General features: G+C 36.6%; 3 protein-coding genes, 1 long non-coding RNA gene and 1 pseudogene across 4 annotated transcripts; 3 read left to right on the top strand and 2 right to left on the bottom strand.

Annotated features, from left to right (window-relative positions):
• LOC18793486 (protein NRT1/ PTR FAMILY 5.14) lies at nucleotides 1,123–3,629 on the bottom strand. Its single transcript, XM_020554981.1, has 3 exons — nucleotides 3,338–3,629; nucleotides 2,990–3,210; nucleotides 1,123–2,679 (listed from the first exon to the last, which is right to left on the bottom strand). The coding sequence occupies exons 1-3, from the start codon at nucleotides 3,420–3,422 to the stop codon at nucleotides 1,399–1,401; spliced, it is 1,587 nt and encodes a 528-aa protein (XP_020410570.1). The 5' UTR covers nucleotides 3,423–3,629; the 3' UTR covers nucleotides 1,123–1,398.
• LOC18792629 lies at nucleotides 5,404–7,184 on the top strand (annotated as a pseudogene).
• Nucleotides 7,264–10,259, bottom strand: LOC18791153 (acylpyruvase FAHD1, mitochondrial). The gene is made up of 7 exons (XM_007223876.2): nucleotides 9,915–10,259; nucleotides 9,628–9,793; nucleotides 9,450–9,502; nucleotides 8,894–8,956; nucleotides 8,139–8,189; nucleotides 7,924–8,041; nucleotides 7,264–7,822 (listed from the first exon to the last, which is right to left on the bottom strand). Exons 1-7 carry the CDS (start codon nucleotides 10,020–10,022, stop codon nucleotides 7,707–7,709), a joined length of 675 nt encoding a protein of 224 aa, XP_007223938.1. The 5' UTR covers nucleotides 10,023–10,259; the 3' UTR covers nucleotides 7,264–7,706.
• LOC109949103 lies at nucleotides 12,643–13,257 on the top strand. The gene is made up of 2 exons (XR_002271587.1): nucleotides 12,643–12,853; nucleotides 13,074–13,257. It is a non-coding gene; the product is annotated as an uncharacterized LOC109949103 (long non-coding RNA).
• Nucleotides 17,658–22,775, top strand: LOC18790347 (AMSH-like ubiquitin thioesterase 3). The gene is made up of 15 exons (XM_020568799.1): nucleotides 17,658–17,661; nucleotides 18,998–19,101; nucleotides 19,549–19,613; nucleotides 19,710–19,785; nucleotides 19,880–20,077; nucleotides 20,272–20,369; nucleotides 20,467–20,572; nucleotides 20,652–20,698; nucleotides 20,923–21,250; nucleotides 21,404–21,493; nucleotides 21,580–21,642; nucleotides 21,908–21,982; nucleotides 22,082–22,144; nucleotides 22,267–22,319; nucleotides 22,435–22,775. Exons 1-15 carry the CDS (start codon nucleotides 17,658–17,660, stop codon nucleotides 22,607–22,609), a joined length of 1,545 nt encoding a protein of 514 aa, XP_020424388.1. The 3' UTR covers nucleotides 22,610–22,775.

Here is a 23,265-nt window from a genome sequence, read left to right on the forward strand (position 1 = left end):
GTTGGGAAGTCATAATTTGTGCATTGGAAGATGCATAGGATACAAGTTTAGTAGAAATCTGGATCGGGATCTGAGCCTGAGTCGGGGTCGGAGTCGAAGTCGGGATCTGGATCTGAATCATAGACAGATTTAGGGTTAGGGTCGTCATTAGGGGTCGTCGTCGTCGTAGTCAGGGTCGAGGTCATCATTGTAGTTGGGGACGAGGTCGTCAAAATAAGATCATGATTCAGGATCGAGTTCGGATTCAGGATCGGGTTTGGGGTCAAAGTCTGCATCTGTAGGAGCTGAGCCACCTGAACACTCAACTCGGCTATGGTTGGTTGAGAAGGAAAGAAGAAGTCAGTGGTCCTACCTCCATGAGGGTTGAAAAAAATCATCAATCCCTATAGAGGCTGCGGGGTTGGAAACTAGAGACAACAATTCCAAGCGTGGCTCTGACACCATGCTAAAATATGAGAACTATGAGAGAATACTTGTTTGTGGAAATTTTCTGTGTATTCTTCTCCTTATATGAAGTTATATTTATAATACAACGGAACTTTAATGGGCAAGTAAATAATAAATTCTTATTTCTATTTACAGTAGGAAATCATGAATTAAAGTAAATTAAATATAGTTATAATGGGAATCTTTTATGTGTAAGGAAAGAAAGTCAATGATCCACAAATCAGGCCAACAACAAATTAAACGAAGAGCAAATCAAAGAAATCGACGACTTTCAGCACAGCTTGCTATTGCGCTTTTGGCGATTCAACATCCTCATATTTTAGCCCAAATAGACAAAATTTCTGTTGAAAAATCGTTGGACGACCACCAAGATGATGACTTTGTGTTGGCGTATGTTGATACGTTATGGGAGCCCCACCTTCCTCACAAGAAGTAAAAGAGTGATAGGGACGAAGAGAGAGAGGGGCTGGGCTTGGTGCCACTAAGTTTTCGATTTTTAAATTTTATTTAAATATTTTTTTAATCATTTTATATTATTGATTTTTTAAAAAGTTTAAAGGTCAGTTAGTTCATTGGTGGGTCCTACAATGGACACGTGATTAGTTAACATCTGATCAAACAGTCAACTTAACGGAAGGCATAAATAGGTCAGACTTGAAAACATTAGAGTGTAAATTGATGAAATTGAAACCTTAGGGTTCATATTGAGAATGACCCCAAACCTTCAGGGAGTCTTTTGTCGTTAGCCCTAAATTTTACATACTGAACATCAAGCTTGGACAAAGTACAAAACTTTGGAAACTTTCACCAGACAACAGAGTGGTGTTGTCTCCTACTCTTGATCAAGGAAAAAGACCCCAAAAACATACAAACTTGCATTGCAATTTAAACATATATATATATATATAACTCTGTTTACAAACTCATTGTTCATAACTCGTGTTAGGAGATCTAAATAGTCGCCATTTCCATATTTCCACTTCCATTATGGCCTTGTTCATGTTCTTCAATGGCAGAATTTTGTGCGTCATCATTGCTATAAAAATAAAAGCCAACACACAAGTAGTAGATGAAGCTACCGAGACTTAGAAACGTTAGCAGTCTGTAATACTTGTCAAGACGACTCAGATTTATGCTGTCATTGAACCATCTATGCCTAAATGCCAAGATAATAAGAGCGGTTAATAACTTTCCAGTCCCCACGACTAAGTCGCTGGTGTGGGATCCATAATGCTTAGCCATTTCTTTATCCTTCTCGTCCACTCTATCAGCCAAAAGATCAATCAATCCATCTACGGCTAACCCTTCCATAAGTCCTAACAGGAAGAACTGTGGAACCAACCAAAACATGCTCATAGAAATAGTTTCTGAAGTGTCATCTTCAAGCCCTGCCCTCGTAACTTTCCTCATCCTCTGGATCTCAACCACCCAAGCAGCAACGCAACATAACACAGTAGAAGCCATTCCACAGCCAATTCTAGCCCGCGTTCGCTTTGGAATTAGTTTGGGGAAGAGAAATGAGATTATGTACTTCGAAAAGGAGCTAAGCACATTGAAATAAACTGCAGGGTCATAATTGTGGATGGGATTTTTCAAGTTACTCATTTGTTCGAAAAAGAAGGTGCTCCCTGCTGCCTTTACCATACTGTATACAAAGAAGGCTAACCATGAAGCTACAATTTCTTTGCGCAAACGTTTTTTCTTCCTCACCTTTTTGTTCAATGTCCAAAGGTTCTCTCTTTCTGTGACTTGGTGATGCTCCCCTGCTTGTGCTTCTTTATTGTTTTTCAAATAATCGTTGTAGCCAAACCAGAACAATAAATAAGAAACTGCCATTGCAATTGTTGAAATCATGAAGATCTGAGTCCAAGTTGTTTTTAAAAGGAAAAGAGGTACCACTGCACCTAAAAACCATGGAACACCCCAGAAGTCCTTTTTATCCCTTTCTGCCATTTCTTTCGTCACCTGTTGATCACCACCAGCTTCTGTATACTTTTCTGCTGTTATTTCTTTCTGTTCGCTAGCTTCTTCCCATCCTTCCGGTCGTTTGCCATCAGTGCGTCCTGTTTCTTTATGTTGGCTTAAACATTGCTTGTTAAGAAATTCTTTCAAAGCAGCGGATCGCCCAGATTCACCTAATGTTAATAGTACCACTGCTCCATAGAATATCCTGGCCATTGCTGCGTAGTCCTCGCTTTTATATTCATTAGGAAGCCATAACAGAGATAGCCCCTGTATAATTCACAAGAATAGCAATCAAAACAAGCATATAGATATCAAAATATGAACTCCTTGACATGTAGTAATAGTTGTCAACAAGTCTTGAACAATTAATTCAATGTTTATTCTCTTCACAATAAGGACTTATGGGTAGCAGAGTGGGTTAGGCTAGTTTGTTAAGGCACTGTGCTCGCCCCCTTGCACTTGAGTTCGATCCCTCTCCCCGTATATTAGAATAGTTTAGAATATGGCTTTGTAAAAAATTAAAATTTTAAAATTAAAAAAAAAAAAAAAAAGACTTGTGGGTAAAACATGTACTTACAAGAATATAGGCAGCATTTGTGGTGGCAATTATTTTGAGACCACCATTGAATGTGTGTGAGAAATGAGCTAGGAAAATCACCAATATGTCTGCTATCCCTTCTTGCACATTGGTAACTACGGCAGCTATTTGAAAATGTGGATGAGACCAATTGTTTTGGAGGTACACTATCAAGATAGACATTATCGCATGGTTGACGAAGCTATGGCTCAAAACCAACCCTACATTATATATATATATGTGTGTGTGTGTAGAAATAAGAAGAAAATTGATTAGAAATTAGTTTGAATCACACTCTTTAAAATATATCATTATACTTTCATTTTAAAGTATCTCTGAGATAAATACCCTGGATGCATATTGTAGCCTTGGAAAAGTAGAGGTACTTATGGATGCACTCTCTCACAAAGTGAATGAGTGCTCCCAAACCCATTATTGAGGAGGGGAGTGCGGATAATCTTCAGTCGATGTAAAGGAAGTGAGGGAGGGTGTTCTGCTTTTGAAAGCAAAATCTGCAGCCTTCACAACTAATTAAATTAGTTCCCTCTTCTCTTGCAAAACGAAATGCGTATTAGCCAAAAATAATAGCAATGAAAACATATAATGCAAAGGAAGATGCAATCTGTGAGTGTGATTGTTTACTCAGAGAGAGAGAGAGGTGAGGAGAAGGTGCACTCTGTGAGAAAAACTAATGCAAAGGAAGTTTGTTTAGGCAGTGTGGAAGAGGCAAGTGAGAAAGACATATATATAGTAAGCCACCATTGTAATAGCAACCAAAAAGAGAAGGACTTCCTCTTGTTTTCAATTGTTGTTTTTAATGAAAAGAGAAGAGAAGACTTTCTCTTCTTTTTCTTAATTTTTTAAATAAAAAAAGACGAAGACTTTTTCTTGATCATAAAAATAAAAAGACGAAGACTAATTTCTTACATATTTTATAAATAAAAAAAATCAAAACCAGAAGACCGAGAGGTGCATGCGATGATGCGAAAGACTTGAGAAGAGCAGCAACAATATATATATTCCATTGAAAGTCTTTGAATATTTGATCGAAATAAAGAAATACCATGACAAAGTAAACGAATCTAAGAAGAGCAACTTGTACGTCCAAAGTATTCAACAACTACCATGTGTGACGAAATTATTTTATTTTATTTTTCTAATAACTAGAGTTGCATTTCCTTCGTCTATGGGATGGCTGATGACAGCTAAGTTTGTACTTCCTTTTTTAATAAAAATGATCACTCAAGTTTGGAAACTCAACCAGATGGTCTGATATTAAAAAGGTGCTTATTTCGCTTTTGAATATTTTAATATTTGCATCTTTTGAATATATATAGCCCGTCAACGAAAATATATTTTAAAGTGTTTGTTTGTATTCAGTACATGAATGAATGTACTGAGTACAAACAAACATACCCAAAGTCTATTTATAACATAACAAAAGGGTTTTAACTTCTTTTAAATTACAAAACTGTCATTGATTTCTTAAAATAAACACAATCCAAAAACCTCATAAAAAATCTCAAAACACTCAATAGGGCATCAAAGTAATTTAATAATTAAAATTAAATTCAATAGGACCAGCTATCATTTTTGAATTTTTTTTAAAGAAAGAAATGTGTTGACACGTGGCCCCTATTGGTTGGGGGACTTTTTTTATATTTAAAAATAGTATAGCCGCCCGGCTATACCCAAATTTTTTTTTTATAAAACAAAATATACTAGAGGCGGAAGGCATTTTTTTTTAATTTTTTTTTAAAATTGAATTTAATAAATAGCATAGACGGGCGGCTATAGTCTTTTACATACGTGTTCATATATATATATATATATATATATATGTACACACACACATATGTAGGTACGTATTTTTCAACAATACATTCGTGTTCCATACACGTCTCACTTTTTTTTAAAAAGCAAACATACAATAGGCGTATTGTACATGTACGTACGTATTTCTAATTTTTTTACTAGTATTTTTTATAAAATTTTCAGTAACACACACAAATTCACATATTATTGAATAAGAATAACATATGGTATAAAAATTATATTAAAATATCAAATAGTGGAATATTCATATCTACTTTGGATATGTTGCAAATTAATATCCATAAGGTACACTCCTTTTTATTTTTTTAATATTTTTTTAGTTAATTTTACTCTTTTTTGTTCTTTCGCTTTCCTATTTTACCTTTGATGACGTGGCAAATGAGCACTTTGGGGAGGTGCTGATGTGTGAAAAATAAATTAATGTAGGTAAGGGTATAATAGGAATGAGAAAAAACCCACAAAAAAAAAAGTGATTAAAAAATATTTTAAAACAAAAGGGAGTGTAAGTGGAGAAAATAGGGGTAGGAAAATCCGCTCCCATAACAAGAATAAATTATGCATTTTGGAAGCTACGATTGCAGGTTTTGCTTGCCATGAGAGGATTCTTCAGAGCTGAATCAATATTGAGGGTTCAAACTCTGACTCGCGCGGGGCTTCAGTGGGGTCATCGCAACATTCTTCTCTACCCATGCATTGTCTCGGTGAGAAACTGGATTGGAAACTACTACTACTTTTCCGAGGCTACTACACGCATCCGAGGTGATTCATCCCTGTTGAATTAACATGCACTCATTCACTGAATTTTATCTTATATGCTTCATTCGAACCAACTTAGTTTCTGATTTCATCTGTTGCTCTGTGATGGCATATATATGTAATGTATATATAGCTCTGGTTTGCAGCCATAGCTTCATAAACCACGCGTTAGTGAATATCTTGATAACTTACCTCACGGATAATTGGAGTACTTCACATTTTGAAATGGCTGCCCTCGTTACAAATGTCCAAGAAGGGGTATCGGGCATCATGGTGATTGTTCTTGCACGTATATCAAGCACGCACATGGCTCGTTTTAAAACGATTGCTTCCACAAATGCTGCTTATTTTTCTTGTAAGTCTTCTTGCATTAAAAGTTCAAATTAAGCTGATTGAACAACCGTTTCCAATTTCATCTTGGATCCCGTCACTTGATCTCCACGTGTGCGTATCTTTGCAAAAATGTAAAATTTTAAATAAAAGAAATCTCTAAAACTCGATTGTATATGCATACAGTTGTATTTGCTGCCTACATATACATACTGAGGCTAAGGTATACTAGGTGCACAAAGAAGCACAAAGAAAAAAGTTTTGGCCACTCATAAAACTCAAGGACGAAAAGGGTTCTTTCACAGAAGTGATAGCTATGAGGTCGGCCTTCTTCGCATACAGTTTGGTGGATGCAACAGGGAGCACCTTCTTTTTTCAACAAATGAGAAATTTTGGATAGTCCGATTGGGTCAATCGAGTTCCTTCCATTATATTTCACAGTACTTAGGGACTTCTCAAGTTTCTTAATCTCATTTTTGTACAACTTACTGATTCCAAAGCACTGGAGAAAGGCTACGGGTACGCTTACGCTGGTGAGAATTGGCTGCGGATTGGCTTGTTCTATGCTATGTTGTGTTGCTGCTTGGCAGGTTGAGGGAAAGAGATTGAGGGCAATTAGCAATGAAGGGCTTGAAGATGACATGTCTACGACTATTCCTATGAGCATTTCGTGGTTACTTCCACAGTTCGTCCTTTTGGGAGTAATGGAAGGGCTAGCCCTAAATGGATTGACTGATTTCCTTGCTGATCGAATTGCTAATAATGATGCACTAAGGGCCACTTATTATGCATCCCACATCTCTGACCTCATCCTTGGTGTTGGAAAATTAATTACAGCTTCTACCATAATATTGTTTAGGCGAAGTTGGTTCCATCACAACATAAATGGGAGTCGCCTGGATCGTTTTTTTGAGCTATTAACTTACCTAAGTCTTGTTAACCTAATTTACTACGTGTGCATCTCCTTATACTTTTATCGCAATGACAAATCACGAAAATCTGCCAACAATGGAAATGAACAGGGGATTGATGCTCATGAGATTGGTGACGTTGAGGCCCCAGAGCAGGAGACCAATAAAGATGACGAGGAGGACGACAACCTTAATTAGTGGTAGTGTGGACTTCGGAACCCACCAAAGCGCTCAAGAAGTGTAGTTACAAAAACGGTGATTGCTGCCGTTAGTGAGCTGATTTTGCTTCTCTGCAATTTCCCGGTAAAGCAGGGGTCTTATTTGTTCTCTGGGTTTATGTTATGTAAATACGCATTGTGAATCTGTGATGCATGGTTTTCTTTCCCGGTTCTGTTGTTAGAACATAAAATTATATTTCACTTCCGCATATTATATATCTTCTTACACTAATTTCTGTTAGTCCTCTTCCTTGTCAAGTAACCCAAATTACAAATGGAATAAAATTTTCTGGGGAGGGGGGGCGAGTAAATAGCATTACTGTTTGAAAATATAAAAAAAAGCACCAAAATTCTTTGCACCTATGACATCTTGCGTGCCAAATTCAAAACTGTGGAAAAGTTTTTTGCCATCCCAAGTTATTTCTACGACTAATTCCTTATTATCACTCCATTCATTCCCAACATGAAGAATGAAACAAATGGACATGTTTAATTACCGCCTTGCAAGATCCTTGAATTGAACTGAGAGTTTATGCTAACCAAGACTGCAACAGCTTCGTGTCTGCATCCATGCTCACTCCAGTTCTCAGGTTTCAGTTGAAATTATTTTCTTTTTCCTGCTGGAACTGTCAAATGCAATAACACCTGGTAGAAAATTCAATCAGCTCAAGAGCTTCCTTGCTTCTGCCTTTTTTCAACATTGAATTCAACGTCCAGGAGGTTCGTTATGCCAGCAGTTATCTTTTGACCTACTTTAACTGGGCCAACACCTTTGGGAGTGCCTGCACAAACAGTGCCAAAACGTGTTAAGCTGGACGTCAAAAGTATTTGTGACTCCTAGGCAAGGGGAGGAAAACCTTAGAAGCAGATGTAAACCGTCTACCTGTTAGTATTACATCTCCTTCAAGAAGTGTCATAATGGAGCTTATGTGGCTGATGAGAAATGGGAGCTTAAATATCATATCCTTGGTTGAGCCTTTCTGCCTCAATTCTCCATCTACCTATGGTGAAGCAAATTAATTTGAACACATCAGAAGTGGTGACCAATTCAAAAACCAGGACACGAATAAAGAAGGTTGTGGAAAAAGAAACACTAACCTTCAGCCACAACTCTATATTGTCCGGGTCTGGCACCATTTCCTTGGGTAACTGCATGAAGTTTGGAGAGTCAAATAGCTTAGCATGCTTTAAAAATTAAAAAGATAAAAAAGAAAATAGCTGTTTATAGAGATAGAACAATTTACCTCCCAAACTGAAAAATAAATAAATAGTAATTGTGGTAAAACTCCAAGTTTACAACTATACCATCACTCGTAGCTCCACAGGGGATCCAGAAAACAGATGTTAACTAGGGGTATACCAAAACGTAAATTACATAAATTAATCTCAGCAGCTCCACTTTAGCAAAAACAGAGCCGATTGGGTCAGGTTTTCCATCCTCATCTCCATCCCTACCTCTAAACAAGGATATCATTGGGTAGGGGAGCCCAGTAAACTCTCTTCTTTTAAGAAACGTCATTCCTTTCTAAAATTATAAATGTCACAGTAACCACACAATATAGCACATAAAATGCAATAACACACACCGTATTACAATACAAGTATATAACAATACAGAACCATGAATTTATAATAATAATAATAATAAAAACACACACACACAAAAATGAATTTCCATCTGGCTCCACCATATCACCCCACTCCCACACTATATTGTTGTGATGAGTAAGTTATCTTTTGCACTTATTGGTCTGAAGCGAACTTCTTGGTAGCCGGCTCACACACTTTAAACATACAATAGAAAAGCACTAATAACACAGAAAAGTATCAAAGATCTGCAATGCAATTCTTACCAAGGAACTGATTGGTGTGAAGGTGTCCTGCCCCTTAGCTATGGTCCATGGAAGACCTGCAGACTGTCAAAGAACACTACTTACATTAACAATGACAACGATACTATACTGACATGCACAGTAAGCCCATATACTAATCTTTATTCTCACTTTGGAGAGGGAAAATAAAAGGAACATGTTTTAACCATAGATATCCAACACAAGAGTGCAAGTTCAGAATTTGAACTGTTCCACCCTTATTCTTCATGGAAACAGGCATAGCAGTGAACCTGCTAGAGTTTTTCACAGTTTATATCAAAAGCCTGTACCTCTCGGTATATTAAAGTTGTTCATGTAATGTTTATTTCCCTCTGCGAAGCATCATTTGTATTGACCCTTATGGATGAAAAGGTGAAAAAACCAAAGTTTCATGTAGAAAAGGTAACTCATTGATAGGAAACCAACGATTGTAGTAGCTGTTTAAATTGGAATCTCAAATTGATTATCATGAATTATAGTATTACCATTGTAATTAGAGACTACTGTGAAAATATACTGCCTAATTATAGTAAATTACCTTAGCAGAAGCTTGAATTTCTCTGGCAGTCATATCAAGAGCAAGTGCATAACCTTAAAATGATTCGATTGTGGCTAATTAGATTTAACTCTAAAAAAATCTTAACTTTTCAAAATCAAAAATAAAAATAATAATAATAATAATAGCAGAATTAATTGATGAACAAAGAAAAGTATACCGGCAACGTAGTCCATGGCAGTGGCCTGCGAAACATCGCGAGCTTTCTTAGAGATGACGACGGCCAGCTCCACCTCATGGTCCAACGACAACAGAGGGGGAGGGACCTCGATTGTGCCTCCGTTTTCCAAATAAGACGACGTCGGTTTGAGAAAAAGCACAGGCTCCTTCATGAATTAACAAAATGAAATCTCAAAAATGGAAAGAAAAAAAAGGAAATTAAGATACAGAAATTAACGAAATGCAGCGCAGAGAGAGGATCGGAGAGAGTGAGAGCGAAAGAGGGACCTTGGGGACGGCGTTCCCGAGTTCCTTGGCGTGAGCGGCATAGTTTCTGCCAACTCCGACGATCTTAGTGCCTACTTGCAGAAGCTTCTCTAACGCCGCCGTAGCCATCTCCAAATCACACACTTCTTCTTCGTCTTTGACTCCGACGACGATTCCAAGCTCAAACTCTCCCGCACGGAGATGTCGTTTACTTCAATTTGTAAATCAAAGCCTGCTCTGTTCTGCTCCGCCAGTCGTCTGTCAGGCTGTTCAGCTAATTAATGACTTTGTGCCTTTTCAATTTTACATATTTTTTGTCGCATCATTTCATTTTCATCGACTTTATTTTGTTTTATTTCTATTATTATTTTTTCCGTATAAAATGAGGTAATGTAATAAGAGTTTGTCTGTGGTGCGCCGGGTGTACCTGTACAGCCCATCACGTGGCCTTTTTTTAAAAACAATGAAAACTGGTTCTTTTGGTTAACCAGTTAAACTAAGGAGAATAAAAACTCCCGCTCGTTCAAAACCTAGGCTGCACACAGATCGATTTCGTCTATCTCCTCCTCCATAGCTTTGCACAGCCACAGCTCTATTTCGGTGAATTCATAGCTGCACAGCTTCCTACAGCCTGAAGAAGCTCCCCCCACTTCGTCTTCTCCATCTGAGGAGCAGATTTCAGCCAAAACCCAGAAACCCACTTCGTCTTCTCCAGCTGCTTCCTCCATCTCGGTAAGTTCGTGTGTTGATTTTCGTTATGTGTAATTGATGGTTCTATTTAATTTATTCTTCTTTTGTGTGAATTTTGACCGGTGTGGCTGTAAATGAAATTTTGGGTTTTGCCATTTATTTGTTCCTTTTAAAATTTAATATGTGATTTACAATTTGGCTGTAAATGAGAATTTGGTAGATTATTGTGCAGTTGATTAAAGAATTTAGAAAATTAAAGTTATGTACTTAACGAACTGCTCTATTTTTGCTTTTCAGTAACTTGCTGCTCTAGGTAAACATCGATTTGTCTTCCCTTTTTTGTGCCAAAAGATAGACAACTCCAATTTTATCGCATATATTTTTATGTTTTGTAATGATTGTTAGTAAGTAATCTCTATTAAGTCAGCCAACCAGCTTTCATTTTCTCTTTTTTGGTAATTAAATCAAGGATTTTGTTATCATGTTTATATGATGTGAGTTAGGTGATTTTTGGTGCTGTAAATTGCTAATCACTAGTGATTTTGAATTGTTGTTTCAGTTTTTTCACTGAACAATTCCATAAATTAATTATTCAAAATTTGTATTTCTTTTCCCACTCTGCATTTCTGCTGGGTTGTTATAGTGCCTCTTGATCTGATTGTATATATAAATACCCATGAGGCCTCTGATTGTGTATGATTTAATTGTGGTGGGAACTTCACTTCACACAGGACTTGGCAAGCAAGTCGATGTTTCAGTAATTTGTTGGTTATCTGAAGCCTGTATTGCAAGCATTAGTGCCTGGTATGAAGCACTCGTTTCAGTCTCTTAAGATATGCCATGTAGAAACCCGGAGATCATTTATGTACCCTTTATGTTGGTATGTGTTTGCTTGAATTCCAAATACTTGAAGGGTGTTGATATGTTTAAACTCAACTTTAAGAACTTGAAAGGGAAGATGGGGTCTGTTGTGTGAACAAAAATTTATTAGGTAGTCAAAATATAAAGCTTCTGTTGGTCAGATTTTTGGTGTATTTGATTAGAGTCCTTCTGTACAACCTAGCACGTGACTTTTTTTAAAATACAAGGGAAACCAGCTGACCTGGTCAACAAGTAAACGATTTCACGAGCTGCTGCTAAAGTGAATAGGTAAACGATTTCACATGCACACTCAGTTGACGTTCTTCTTCCGCAAAGTGGTATGCTTCAACTTCAAACTGATAATCTTCATCATCTTCAAAGTCATTTTCTTCAACTCCTCTTCTGTAGAAAGTTTCTTCCTCCTTTCTGCAACCTCTCTCTCTCTTCTTTGACATCATTGTCAAAAACCACCTATTCTAGGGTTTGAATTTTGGGGAAAATTTTAGGGGTTAGCATTTTGGGTTGATAATAGGAATTGGAATTCAGTTTTTCCAGTCACTGGTGGGTTATTGGCACTCCTCTCGTCTGCAATCGAGCCCTTGTGAAAGCATTTGGTATTAGTTCCTTATGAAGGTAAGTTAACATTGTTTTATGGTATTGTTAATTGAAATTCTGTGGTGATGACTTGGGGCAAGAGGGGAAGTAGGTTTCTCACATTCATGAGATGAAGTGGGTTTGTCATTTTGAAAGTGTTGTGAGGTGAAGTGGGTATCTCACATTCATGGTTGTAATGTTCATGCAATTGCATATCTCTATATGCAATTACTAATAGTCTGTATGCAAATCCAAGTCATTGAATGCAATTAGAGTATATAGTTTTGTTTTCAAATTATGCAAGTGAGGTGATTTCGTGGTAGGTAGGTAGGTTTGACTGTGTTTTTGAATAATTTGTTATAGGGAGTAAAGTGTTCCGAAAGTGTAATGTTAGGCTTCGTTAAGATTTGGATTGGGATTTGAAATGAGTCAGAATCTCGGCCCAATAGAGAAATGCATGTGTAGGTTGTGTGCATTATCTATGCAATGTTATAATCGAGGGCTGATGCACTTGCAAGTAGTATCGAGCAATTGCATATCAGTATATGCAATTACTAAGCAACTGTATGCAAATCTAGGTCGCCGTATTTTTTTAATTAAGCAGTGTGATGTTGTGGTGTTTACGGGGGTGGGGGTATTAGGCTTTGGATTAGTATTCAAATTCTCGGCGCTATAGACAATTGCATGATAGTGTTTTGTACTTGATTTGTGCAAGTTATGGAAGCTCAAAAAAGGGGATCAACAAAAGGAAAGCGCAAAGTCGACAGTAATGTGCAACAATCAAGAGTTGGCCGAGATGCATTTTTTAATTTCATGTAAGTTACACGTACATCTAAAAATCGGAAATGTAGTTGCTTAATATTATGATGGTTTTTTGATTAAAAATAAATAATTTACAAAAAAAAAAAAGGAAGACATAAAATGGGGAAAGTGGCAAATGCAAAGTTGGACAATAAGGTGAGAGATGGCAATGGATTGGGTTAGTTATTAATTATTTTATTAAAAAGGCTCTTTTAATGAGATTTTTTTTTCCAGGTACAAGAAGAGATTGCTAATAAATGGAGGAAATTAAACCTTAAAGAGAAGGCTACATATGGTTCTGCCTTGGAAGGTTCGAGTGGGCCAAGGATTAAAATATCAACCATGTAAATAATATAGGGCCTCCAATTTACGGATATTTCGGGGGATATATTATTATCGTCTTAGGTATCGGAAAAAAGAAGAAGACAGATATAGGTATTGAAACACATAATTTTGGTATAAAACTTTCATAAATGTTATGTACATTATCAATGAATGTATTGAACAAATAAAACTCAAAATTTACTAATAATAAGATATACATATGATGAAATATAAGTGGTATGTAATGTGTGTTAATGAAAAGTTTGAAAATAAAATGTTGATTAGAATGAATAAACCATGCATAAATCCATAGTTTGTTTTAACATTGAATTACAATTTAGATAAGTGTCCATCTACATAAATGAAGAGCTCCAATGAGGTTCAAACAATGAGGAACAACCATCTAGATTCACACAATAGTCATACCAAGTTACGTAACCCGAGCAGTTTGTAAGCCATGTTTGAACATGGTGCACATAGGTCTCTCTTGAGCTCTCTACTATCTTCCCATATATGAGAAGTTAAGATTAACCCAACTAGTAGAAAAGGGCGGCCCTGAAATAGTGCAAGTGGCGCCAATGCACAGGGCCCCTGATTTTTGAGGACCCCCTAAAATTTTTTATTTTACATAATTTATATTATTATTATAACAACTGTATATATACTCCAACGTGCAACAAATTGACACAAAAATTTATTTAGTGGAGTTGGTTTCTAGTGCATATCCCTTGGTACAAGGCTTACATGAAAAATTTTAAGAACCACATTTTAAATAGTTTTAAAAAAGAAGCACCTGAAAAATATCAGGGGAAAGATCCAATTAAATTAACAATACTATATATCACACCCATACGCTTTTTCTTTAAAATAATAATAATAATTTCTTCAACTCAAAACAAAACAAAACAACATAAAAAATAAAAAATCATGTCTTCTTCTTTCTCATGAACTCTTATTTTTTTTCTTACCGAACACACCAACATTTAACTTTATCAAATGAACACAACGTACTCAACAAACGCAACCTTTGCGTTCGCGTGAAAAAATAGTGTGTTTGTTTAAAAAAGAAATTTAGTAGGGTCCATTTTTCCGGGGAACGGGCAACTTTACCCAACGAACGCACTCCTTGCGTTTGCATAAATAAATATCTCGTTTGTTTGAAAAAGTAAGTTCATTTGGCCCATTTTTTCGAGAAACGGGTAACTTTACTCAATGAATGCAACCCCAGCGTTCGCGTGAACAAATCGCCCATTTGTTTGAAAAAGTAAGTTAGTTGGGCCCATTTTTTCAAGAAACGGGCAACTTTACTCCACGAACGTAACTCATCGCGTTCGCGTGAACAAAAAGCCTGTTTGTTTAAAAAAGTAAGTTAGTTGGGCCAATTGTTCCGAAGAACGAGCAACTTTACTCAACGAACGCAATCCCTGCGTTTACATGAACAAATAGCCCGTTTGTTTGAAAAAGTAAGTTAGTTTGGCCATTTTTTCAGGGAACGGGGAACTTTACTCAACGAACACAACCCCTGCATTCGCGTGAACAAATAGCTTGTTTTCTTGAAAAAGTAAGTTAGTTGGGCCCATTTTTCGGAAGAACGGATAACTTTACTCAACGAACGCAAGCCATTGCGTTCGCGTGAACAAATAGCCCGTTTGTTTGAAACAGTAAGTTAGTTGGGCCCATTTTTTCGGGTAACGAGCAACTTTACTCAACGAACGCAAGCCCTGCGTTTATGTGAACAAATAGCCAGTTTGTTTGAAAAAGTAAGTTAGTTTGGCCTATTTTTCTGGGGAACGGGCAACTTTACTCAATGAACGCAACCTCTGCGTTTGTATGAACAAATAGCCTGTTTGTTTGAGAAAGTAAGTTAGTTGGGCCCATTTTTCAAGGGAACGGACAACTTTACTCAGCGAACACAACCCCTGCGTTCGCATGAACAAATAGCCCGTTTGTTTAAAAAAGTAAGTTAGTTTGGCCCATTTTTTCAGGGAACGGGTAACTTTACTCAACGAACGCAACCGATGCATTTACGTGAACAAATAGCCCGTTTGTTTGAAAAAGTAAGTTAGTTTGGCCCATTTTTTAGAAGAACGAGCAACTTTACTCAATGAACGCAACCCATGCGTTTATGTGAACAAATAGCCCGTTTGTTTGAAAAAGTAAGTTGGTTGGATATATTTTTTCGGCGAACAGAAAACTTTCCTCAACGAACGCACATGTTGCGTTGGTGTGAAACAATACCCCGTTTGTTTGAAAACGTAAGGTGGTTGGGGCATGTTTTCGGCGAACGGGTAGCTTTTTTTAAGGAACGCACGTATTTCGTTCGTTTGAACAAATACCCTATTGGTTTAAAAAATTAGCTATGTTGGCCTTCTTTTTCGGCAGAACGCCGAGTATTTTTGAACGAAAGCAAACCCTTACGTTCGTTTGAACAAACTCCCCATTTGTTTGAAAAAGTAAGTTGGTTTGGCCAATTTTACAGGGAACAGATAACTTTACTGAACGAACGCAACCCTTGCGTTCACTAGAACAAACACCCCGTTTGTTTGATAAAATATTTTAGTTAGTCCAATTTCTCGGGGAACGACTAGCTTTACTCACCGAGCACTCCCCTTGCGTCTTCGAAGTAAAATACCTTTTTTGTTGAGTAAATCAAGGAGTTCGTTGGGTAATTTGGTCAACGAACAACATTATTTACCCGATGAACGAGTCGCTTAGCGTTCTTTAGGTAGGTTTGTTGGGCATAAATTACTGAATATAACTTTCATGATTTACTACTAATTTAACCCAATGAAGTATTGAGAATAAAATTGAACTTTGTTGATTATCTCCAATTATTCCTATATTGTTAATTTAAAAAAAATTCAATAAAATCAAACATATGATTGTTGGTACAAATATAAATTTAAAAGCTTTCAACAAAAATTATTACTTAATGGTCGATTGATTGAGTCACATTGAATTGACGAAAAAGAAAATTGGACCTTTTCGATTATGATCAATGCCCAATTGATAATATATGACCACGAAGTGAAGTGGAAATATGAGAAGTCTTCTTATATCCAATCTCATTGCTTAGCCCACATACGAATCATATTCCAAGGATTGTTGTGCTATTATGATTGTAGACTAAATAACATAGATGCAAACAATGATTTTGCCCATAAATGATGGTGAAATATCCAAAAAAGAACGCAATATCACATGTTTGGCTTTAAGGCATATATTTAATATCCTTTCATATTATTTAATTTTACATAATTCAATTATGTTTAACGTATGAAATGATCAATGTGCCCTCATATTTAATGACAGATTGGACGAAATGTTAGGGAATTAAACGGCAGGGGAGACATTGGTGATAAAGAAAATTCATATCCGTAATATTATGAAAAAAAAGGTCATGCGATAAATTGAAAATTGGATACAAGTTCAAGGACTAAATCAACAATTTAACCATGTTAATGGTTTTTGTGGGCATATATCGCATATTTGATAGCACGTGTGCAATTCTCAATTTATAGTATCCATATGCATATGCCTGTATGCAATCGCGTAGCATCTATGTGCAATCTCATTTTACAATATGCAATTGCATATATATATATATATATATATATATACGCAATTTCGTAACGTCTGTTTGCAATTATTAGTTTACAATATGCAATTGCCTTCCGCCCTTTTTTTGGTTTTTAACTTCTTTCGTTTTTACTAGAAGGCTCATTGGCTCACACTCTTATAACGTATGCAAAGATCACCAAATTTCCTCTTTTTGGCTAGAGGGCCTCTTTTGTGTGTGTGTTCATTTGCATGACAATACGGATAATCTACTACTACCTAAAAGCTATAGAAAATTATATGTGATATCATCTATTTTCTCTAACCAAGACTACATGTCACATAAATAAGAAATAAGATCTCAAAAAAGAAACATAAACAAAGAAAACACTTCACCTAAAATATTTTGTAATACGTTTAGCTCAATTTATAACTTGTAGAGTACACAAATGTTAGCCCCTAAATATTAGGCTCTCAGAAGAAGGTGAGAATCTCACCAAGTATGCATGAAAAGTCCAAGTGAGCATACCCCTTTCTGCAAATGAGAGGGAGGTAGAGAGAGATTATTCAAACACTGTGATGGTATCTCAAAACACATATTTCAGTGTAACAAAAATGCACTTGTCTTAACTGCTCTTTTCCTGACTCCTTAGCCAGAGCAACCAATATATAGCAATTACGGCAATCACAACAACCAATATCAATCATGAACATCACATTTAAACCATACACTTACAGATTTAGCAATACAATCTTTGAAATGGTAATGGCAACCCAAGACACTTCACCTAAAAAAAAATTATACATATATATATATCATGTCTTCTTCTTTCTCGTGAACTCTTATTTTTTCTTACCGAACATACCAACATTTAAATTTATCAAATGACCGCAACATACTCAACGAACGAAACCTCAATTGTTACTAGATTGTTAATGGGTAAATAACTCAATGACATAGCATTCAAGTCAAACGTTTCTTTAAACATCACACTGTCGCTAATTGCATACAGGGGGTCAAAAATTGCATAAACTGTATGCAATTGCATAAAAACTATATGCAATTGCACATAAGAAATAATATAGCCAAAACCAAAACCAGTTATGAGGTTTCTTAGTTAAAGAACTCATCTTTCTCTTTTGATGCCAACCTCAGTTCTCCACTAACAAGCCCGAAAACTCCAATTGGATTCATCATGACCAGAGTTCTTGAGTAATAAAACAAATTTCAAATTGAAAAAAAAAAAAAAAAGTAGGAAGAAAATTCAAGAATCCAAGACTTTAAAGAAAATCAACAACCTGATTGTTCAAAATTTCATACCTTATTTTGAAGCACAAATCCATAACCTCATACATGGAAGAAAACAAATCCTCCATAAAACGAAAATTACATGGGTTTGATGGAGAAAGGATCACAGTGGGTCTGATGCTGTGATGAAATTAAGAGAAAATATTAAAATATTAAAATATTAAAAATTATTAAAAGAGGGAAAAAAAATCACCAAGATTCAGTCCAAGGCGTTGAATTTTTTCTCCCATCAAAGGCTCTGCAACACAGACATCCTCACTCCAGATTCAATACTAAGTCGTTGAATTTCTACCCAAATAAAGGCCTTTCACACCACCCCCGTCGAACTCGACTGAATCACCCACTCTGTCTCCTCTCCGATGGTTCTTGCATCGCAGTGTCGGCAGAGAGGAGATGCATCAGATTCCAACTTGGGGACAAAGATGAGGATTGGATTTGAGAGAGAGAGAAAGAGAGATATATTGCAAAGATGAAGCAGCTCCCAGTGCACGCGATGTCCGATGACTGTTGCATCTCAGCGTCGGCAGAAGTGAGACGCCCAGATTCTGATTTGGGGACATAGATGAGGATTGGATTTCCAAGAGAGAGAGATCGATCCCAGAGATAAGCAGGTCCAATGCACGCCAGGGCTTCCGCACGTTCGTTGAAGCTTTTCACTTGTTTTCTCAGTCACGTGTATGTCACGTGATATTTAATAACAAAGGGCTCAACAAGTCTTCAGGTCATTCAATCTCAACCCTTTATTTTTAAGATGCAATACTGACCCTTGGATAACGGGCTGTACCGATACAGCTGAGGCACCACAGAATTTTCCTACTTTAACCTCACCATGTCGACATAGACAAACAAAAAGCTTCTCCATCCAAAACGACCGAGTTTTGACTTGACGCACACGCTCAGAACTCCATTGGAACCAAAAGGAATAAGTTTTTATTATTAGCTGTCTTAGCTATATTAAATTAACAAGTTAATTTGTTAATCGGCATCAATTCAATGGCTCGGAAAGTTGAGATCGATAATCGCTACCCTCTCCGATTTTACTTTCGAATCGCCGATAATCTCCTCAAACAGGTTCCATTTTTTCTCTTTGTATCTTTCTCTTGATTCTATGTCGCTTTGTTTGTAATAAATTTTAGAGCAATTGTAGTTTAAATTTGATCGTGAAACGCTAATTTACCTTCGGAGAACTTCATTAGGGTGTGAAATGATGCACTTTTATTGAAATCAACTATTTAAGGGTTTTTTTAAAATGTTCTAAGACTCCCCATTTACCCTGAATTTTGAGCCTGAATTTCTCATTGAAGCTGAGTTCTGTATGCAATTTGGAAAGAAATAGGTTTTATGATTTCAATTGGGATAGTGAGAAAAAAGAAGTAATTTTCTGTTCATTCCGTACTAATTAGGTTATATGGTAATGGTATGTATTAGGGTAGTCATTGTACGAGTATCCTGCAGCTAATGTTGTGTTTAAATTTTCTGGTTTTCTTTCTTACCTAAATATACTTCTCAAATGCTCAGGCTAGTATATACCGGGAGGAGAAAAACATTGTAGATTTGTATGTCATACTTCTCCGATTTTCAAGGTACGTAGAAAAGGTCATTAGATGATTTTCCATGTTATAGAATTGATATCATGCAAAATTATTTAGTTGTGGAACCTTATTGTTAACATTTTACAGTTTGGTGTCTGAAACTATACCTTGTCATCGAGACTACCAGACATTTCCTCCTAAAGAGAGAAGTACGTATAGGAAGGTAAACTATGCTAATCCTTTTAGGAAGTTACTATTTCTTGCATGTTTAATATACAAGAACCTGTTCTGACTTGGCTTTCATATCGTCATTGCAGAAACTGTTAAAGGTACTAGATGAGCTTGAATCTTTAAAGCCAGAAGCCCAACACCTAGTCAACAAACTTAACGAGGCCCAAGCAGTTTCTCAACTACCTCAACTTGAATGCCTAGAAGGCACTTCATATGGTTTGGGAACACCTTCTTTAGAATGGCCTCCTGTGAACAATAATTCATTGAGCATAAACATTAGGCAGGTACTGAATGCTCCGTTGATACTATGGGATTGGTTCTGTTGGTCCTCATTCTGGTCATTGATTCGTTTGGGTTGTAAAGCACTTAAGATGATTTGTCATAATCTTGTTGTGTCTCCATGTAACATTTCTAGTTTATTTGAAGTTTGTTGGAAGACTATCAAAATACTGAATTAATTTGTTCTTTTCATGTGCAGCCTTCTAGCTTGACATCTCAGTCTTCATGGAAGTATAATAATGATTATTCACGGGTATCAACAAATACTACACAAATTGACAAGCAGTTCCAGAAGCTGTGAGTAAATTTCTTCTGGCCGTATAAACTATACTGATACCCATAATTTGTAGATTTGAGATATGGGAATCATGACAACAGTTCCTTGAATTTTCAGATCTCTTAATATGCCTCTTCCGAATAAAGAGACTTTGTCTAGACACTCATTTTTGGGTCCAAATGGTCTTCAGGGCCAGTGGCTAGGACCCACTGCAAAGGTTAAGGTAAATTTTCAAGTGTGTGGTTTCAAAAATTTTATTATGTCTGACCTTGTAAAACTCCATTAACCTATCTACTATGCAGGTTCAATATCCAAGCAGTACCGGCCTAATCCCTACTGAAAATTCAGGGTGAGTTCTTCCTGCAATACTTCACGTCTTGTCTAAACCTTTTAACTGTGCTTCTTTTCCACATATCTATTCCATGTTTTGCTTCTTTCTCAGTATAAATTTTAAGATCATAGGTTGCTTGACATTCTTCAGTTGAAAACGTCTGCTTGATCTTCTTTGAAGAATTTCCCTAATAATTTTGGCTGTTTCTAACATACTCATTTTTGTGTCATCCATGGTAATAGCCTGAATCAGGTTGTACAAACTGATATTGTGGCTGTAAAAGATGGTGATCAAGGAGGAATTAAATCTACAATGGAGTCGGTGCTCTCCTTGGATGATGGTGTATGGCCACGCCCTGCTCAGGAATTAGGTCCTTCATTGATTAATGAAATAAGGGAAGATCCTTTCGAATTGGTCATCAATCAGCCTTCTCCTCCTCCTGTACTTGCTCGAGTGCAGCCAGAATATGCTCCAATTCCTCCATCAAAAGTGGCAGATCCAAGACCAGGACCTGCCAAACCTTCTGTGGATGGGATGCCAAGTTCTAATTCATATCAACATTTACACGTTGTAAGCTTCCTATGCTGAGCCTTCTTGTAGAAAGTAATACTTGATCTTTCTCTTGTTGATTTACAATCTTAAGGAATCCTTTTGTCGCTTCTAATGATGAATGCCCCATATTATTTTGAATGTGATGCCAGTGTCATTTAATTTACCTTGCAGCCAGTAAAATTGATGGACGATTTCTTGAGATTGGCTAGGGCGAATACAGAAAAAAATTTAGAGACATGCGGTATTCTTGCTGGTTCATTGGTGAGAAAATAAGAGTCTCTTTTATGGGGAAATTAAAATAAGTTGATGCTTTTGGTTCTTATCCTTTCAGTTTCTTGTGGCTGCAGAAAAATAAGGTTTTCCATATCACCACGCTAATAGTCCCAAAGCAAGAGTCAACCTCTGATTCGGTAGGATAAATCGCATGCTAACTTATGAATTGCCTTTCCATATGCTGTTTTAAGGTTGATTATGGCTTATATCCCAATTTTTCTTTTGATGATGACATCATTAGATTTTTACTAATACGTTATTATTTGGAATCCAAGAAGCATTTTTATCTAAGCTCAGTGTCTTGAGTATTTTGACTGTCATCTCTCAATTTTACATGTGCATTGTTTTAGAGTGCTTTTGTCTATTTTCCATTGACAATATTGATCTCTGTTTTATGCTCAGTGTCAAACATTGAATGAGGAAGAAGTATTTGAGGTTCAAGACAGATTATCTCTTTTTTCTCTTGGGTGGATTCATGTAAGTGTCTCAATAGCCTTAGTGGGCGTTAATTGTTTGTTATTCTTTTTCTTGTACATATAATCATTATTTTCATTTCATATCTGTGTGATGTGCCAGACACACCCATCGCAGACCTGTTTTATGTCATCAGTTGATCTGCATACTCATTACTCATATCAGGTAAAGCGCAATGCCACTTTTTTTTCCGTCCAATTCTAGGTTTACATATCCGTTGCTTATTTGTTCTATTTCTCCAAGGTTCTATTGCACTCTATATAAAGGGTTGCTATGTTTTTTTTCAGATTATGTTACCAGAAGCAATAGCAATCGTTATGGCGCCAACAGATACATCCAGGTAGGGTTTTTATTATTTTTTCTTTTTCTTTAACTTTTGATGAAAATCAATTGATAATGTATTATTTGAGATATAAATTAATCAGCATGCTAACTTGTCTCCCATGTAATTGCAGTCCACACGGCATTTTTCATCTATCGGACCCAGGTGGTGTATCCGTAATTCGAAATTGTGACCAGCGTGGGTTTCATCCCCATGAAGAGCCTTTGGATGGAACCCCAATTTATGAGCATTGTTCTCATGTCTTTATAAACTCCAACTTAAGGATCGATGTTGTTGATCTGCGGTAAGAATTTTGGATTTTGTCCCCTTAAGTGGCGGCCAGTTGAGATTATCTTTGGTAAATATGTAAAACACGACAGTAATTATCTCTTCATCCAACACCGATATTGTAAATTCAAGTGGTCTCTATCTGATGGAAATATTATCCTTGAACCCAAGTTGGACCAGTTGGTCAAGGCAGTGAGTCCGCCCCCTTGCACCCAAGTTTGAATCCTACTTCTCGTAAGTTAGATTAATTTAAACCTCGCATGTATTATTTTAAAATAAACACGAGTTTAGCATTAACGGAGAACGACTGGTTATCCTTCAAGAACCGAGCCAGAGCCAGAGCTTCACTGCTAAAACGTATCTCATCTTTATCATTCAATGAGAACTCGTACAATTCCACCATCCTACAATTCTGGCCAGTTCATTGACCCAAAAAGTTAAAATTCTGGACAGACGGAAAATATAGCATGAAGGACAATTACTTATTAGTTATTACTATACTATGATAGGGTTGCTGCTGGTGGACCTTCTCCCTCCTCTCCCTCATTGAAGAAGAAGAAATTTGAGACTGGTATATGGTAACTTTAATGGCTTTGCCTGCTTGAATATTGATCAACAGTGCATGTGATCCAATTTAATTTTTGCTACGAATGACATTGACATTCTGAGGTGATGG

The sequence above is a fragment of the Prunus persica genome, chromosome G1, assembly GCF_000346465.2.
Source record: "Prunus persica cultivar Lovell chromosome G1, Prunus_persica_NCBIv2, whole genome shotgun sequence".
NCBI classification, from domain to species: domain Eukaryota; kingdom Viridiplantae; phylum Streptophyta; class Magnoliopsida; order Rosales; family Rosaceae; genus Prunus; species Prunus persica.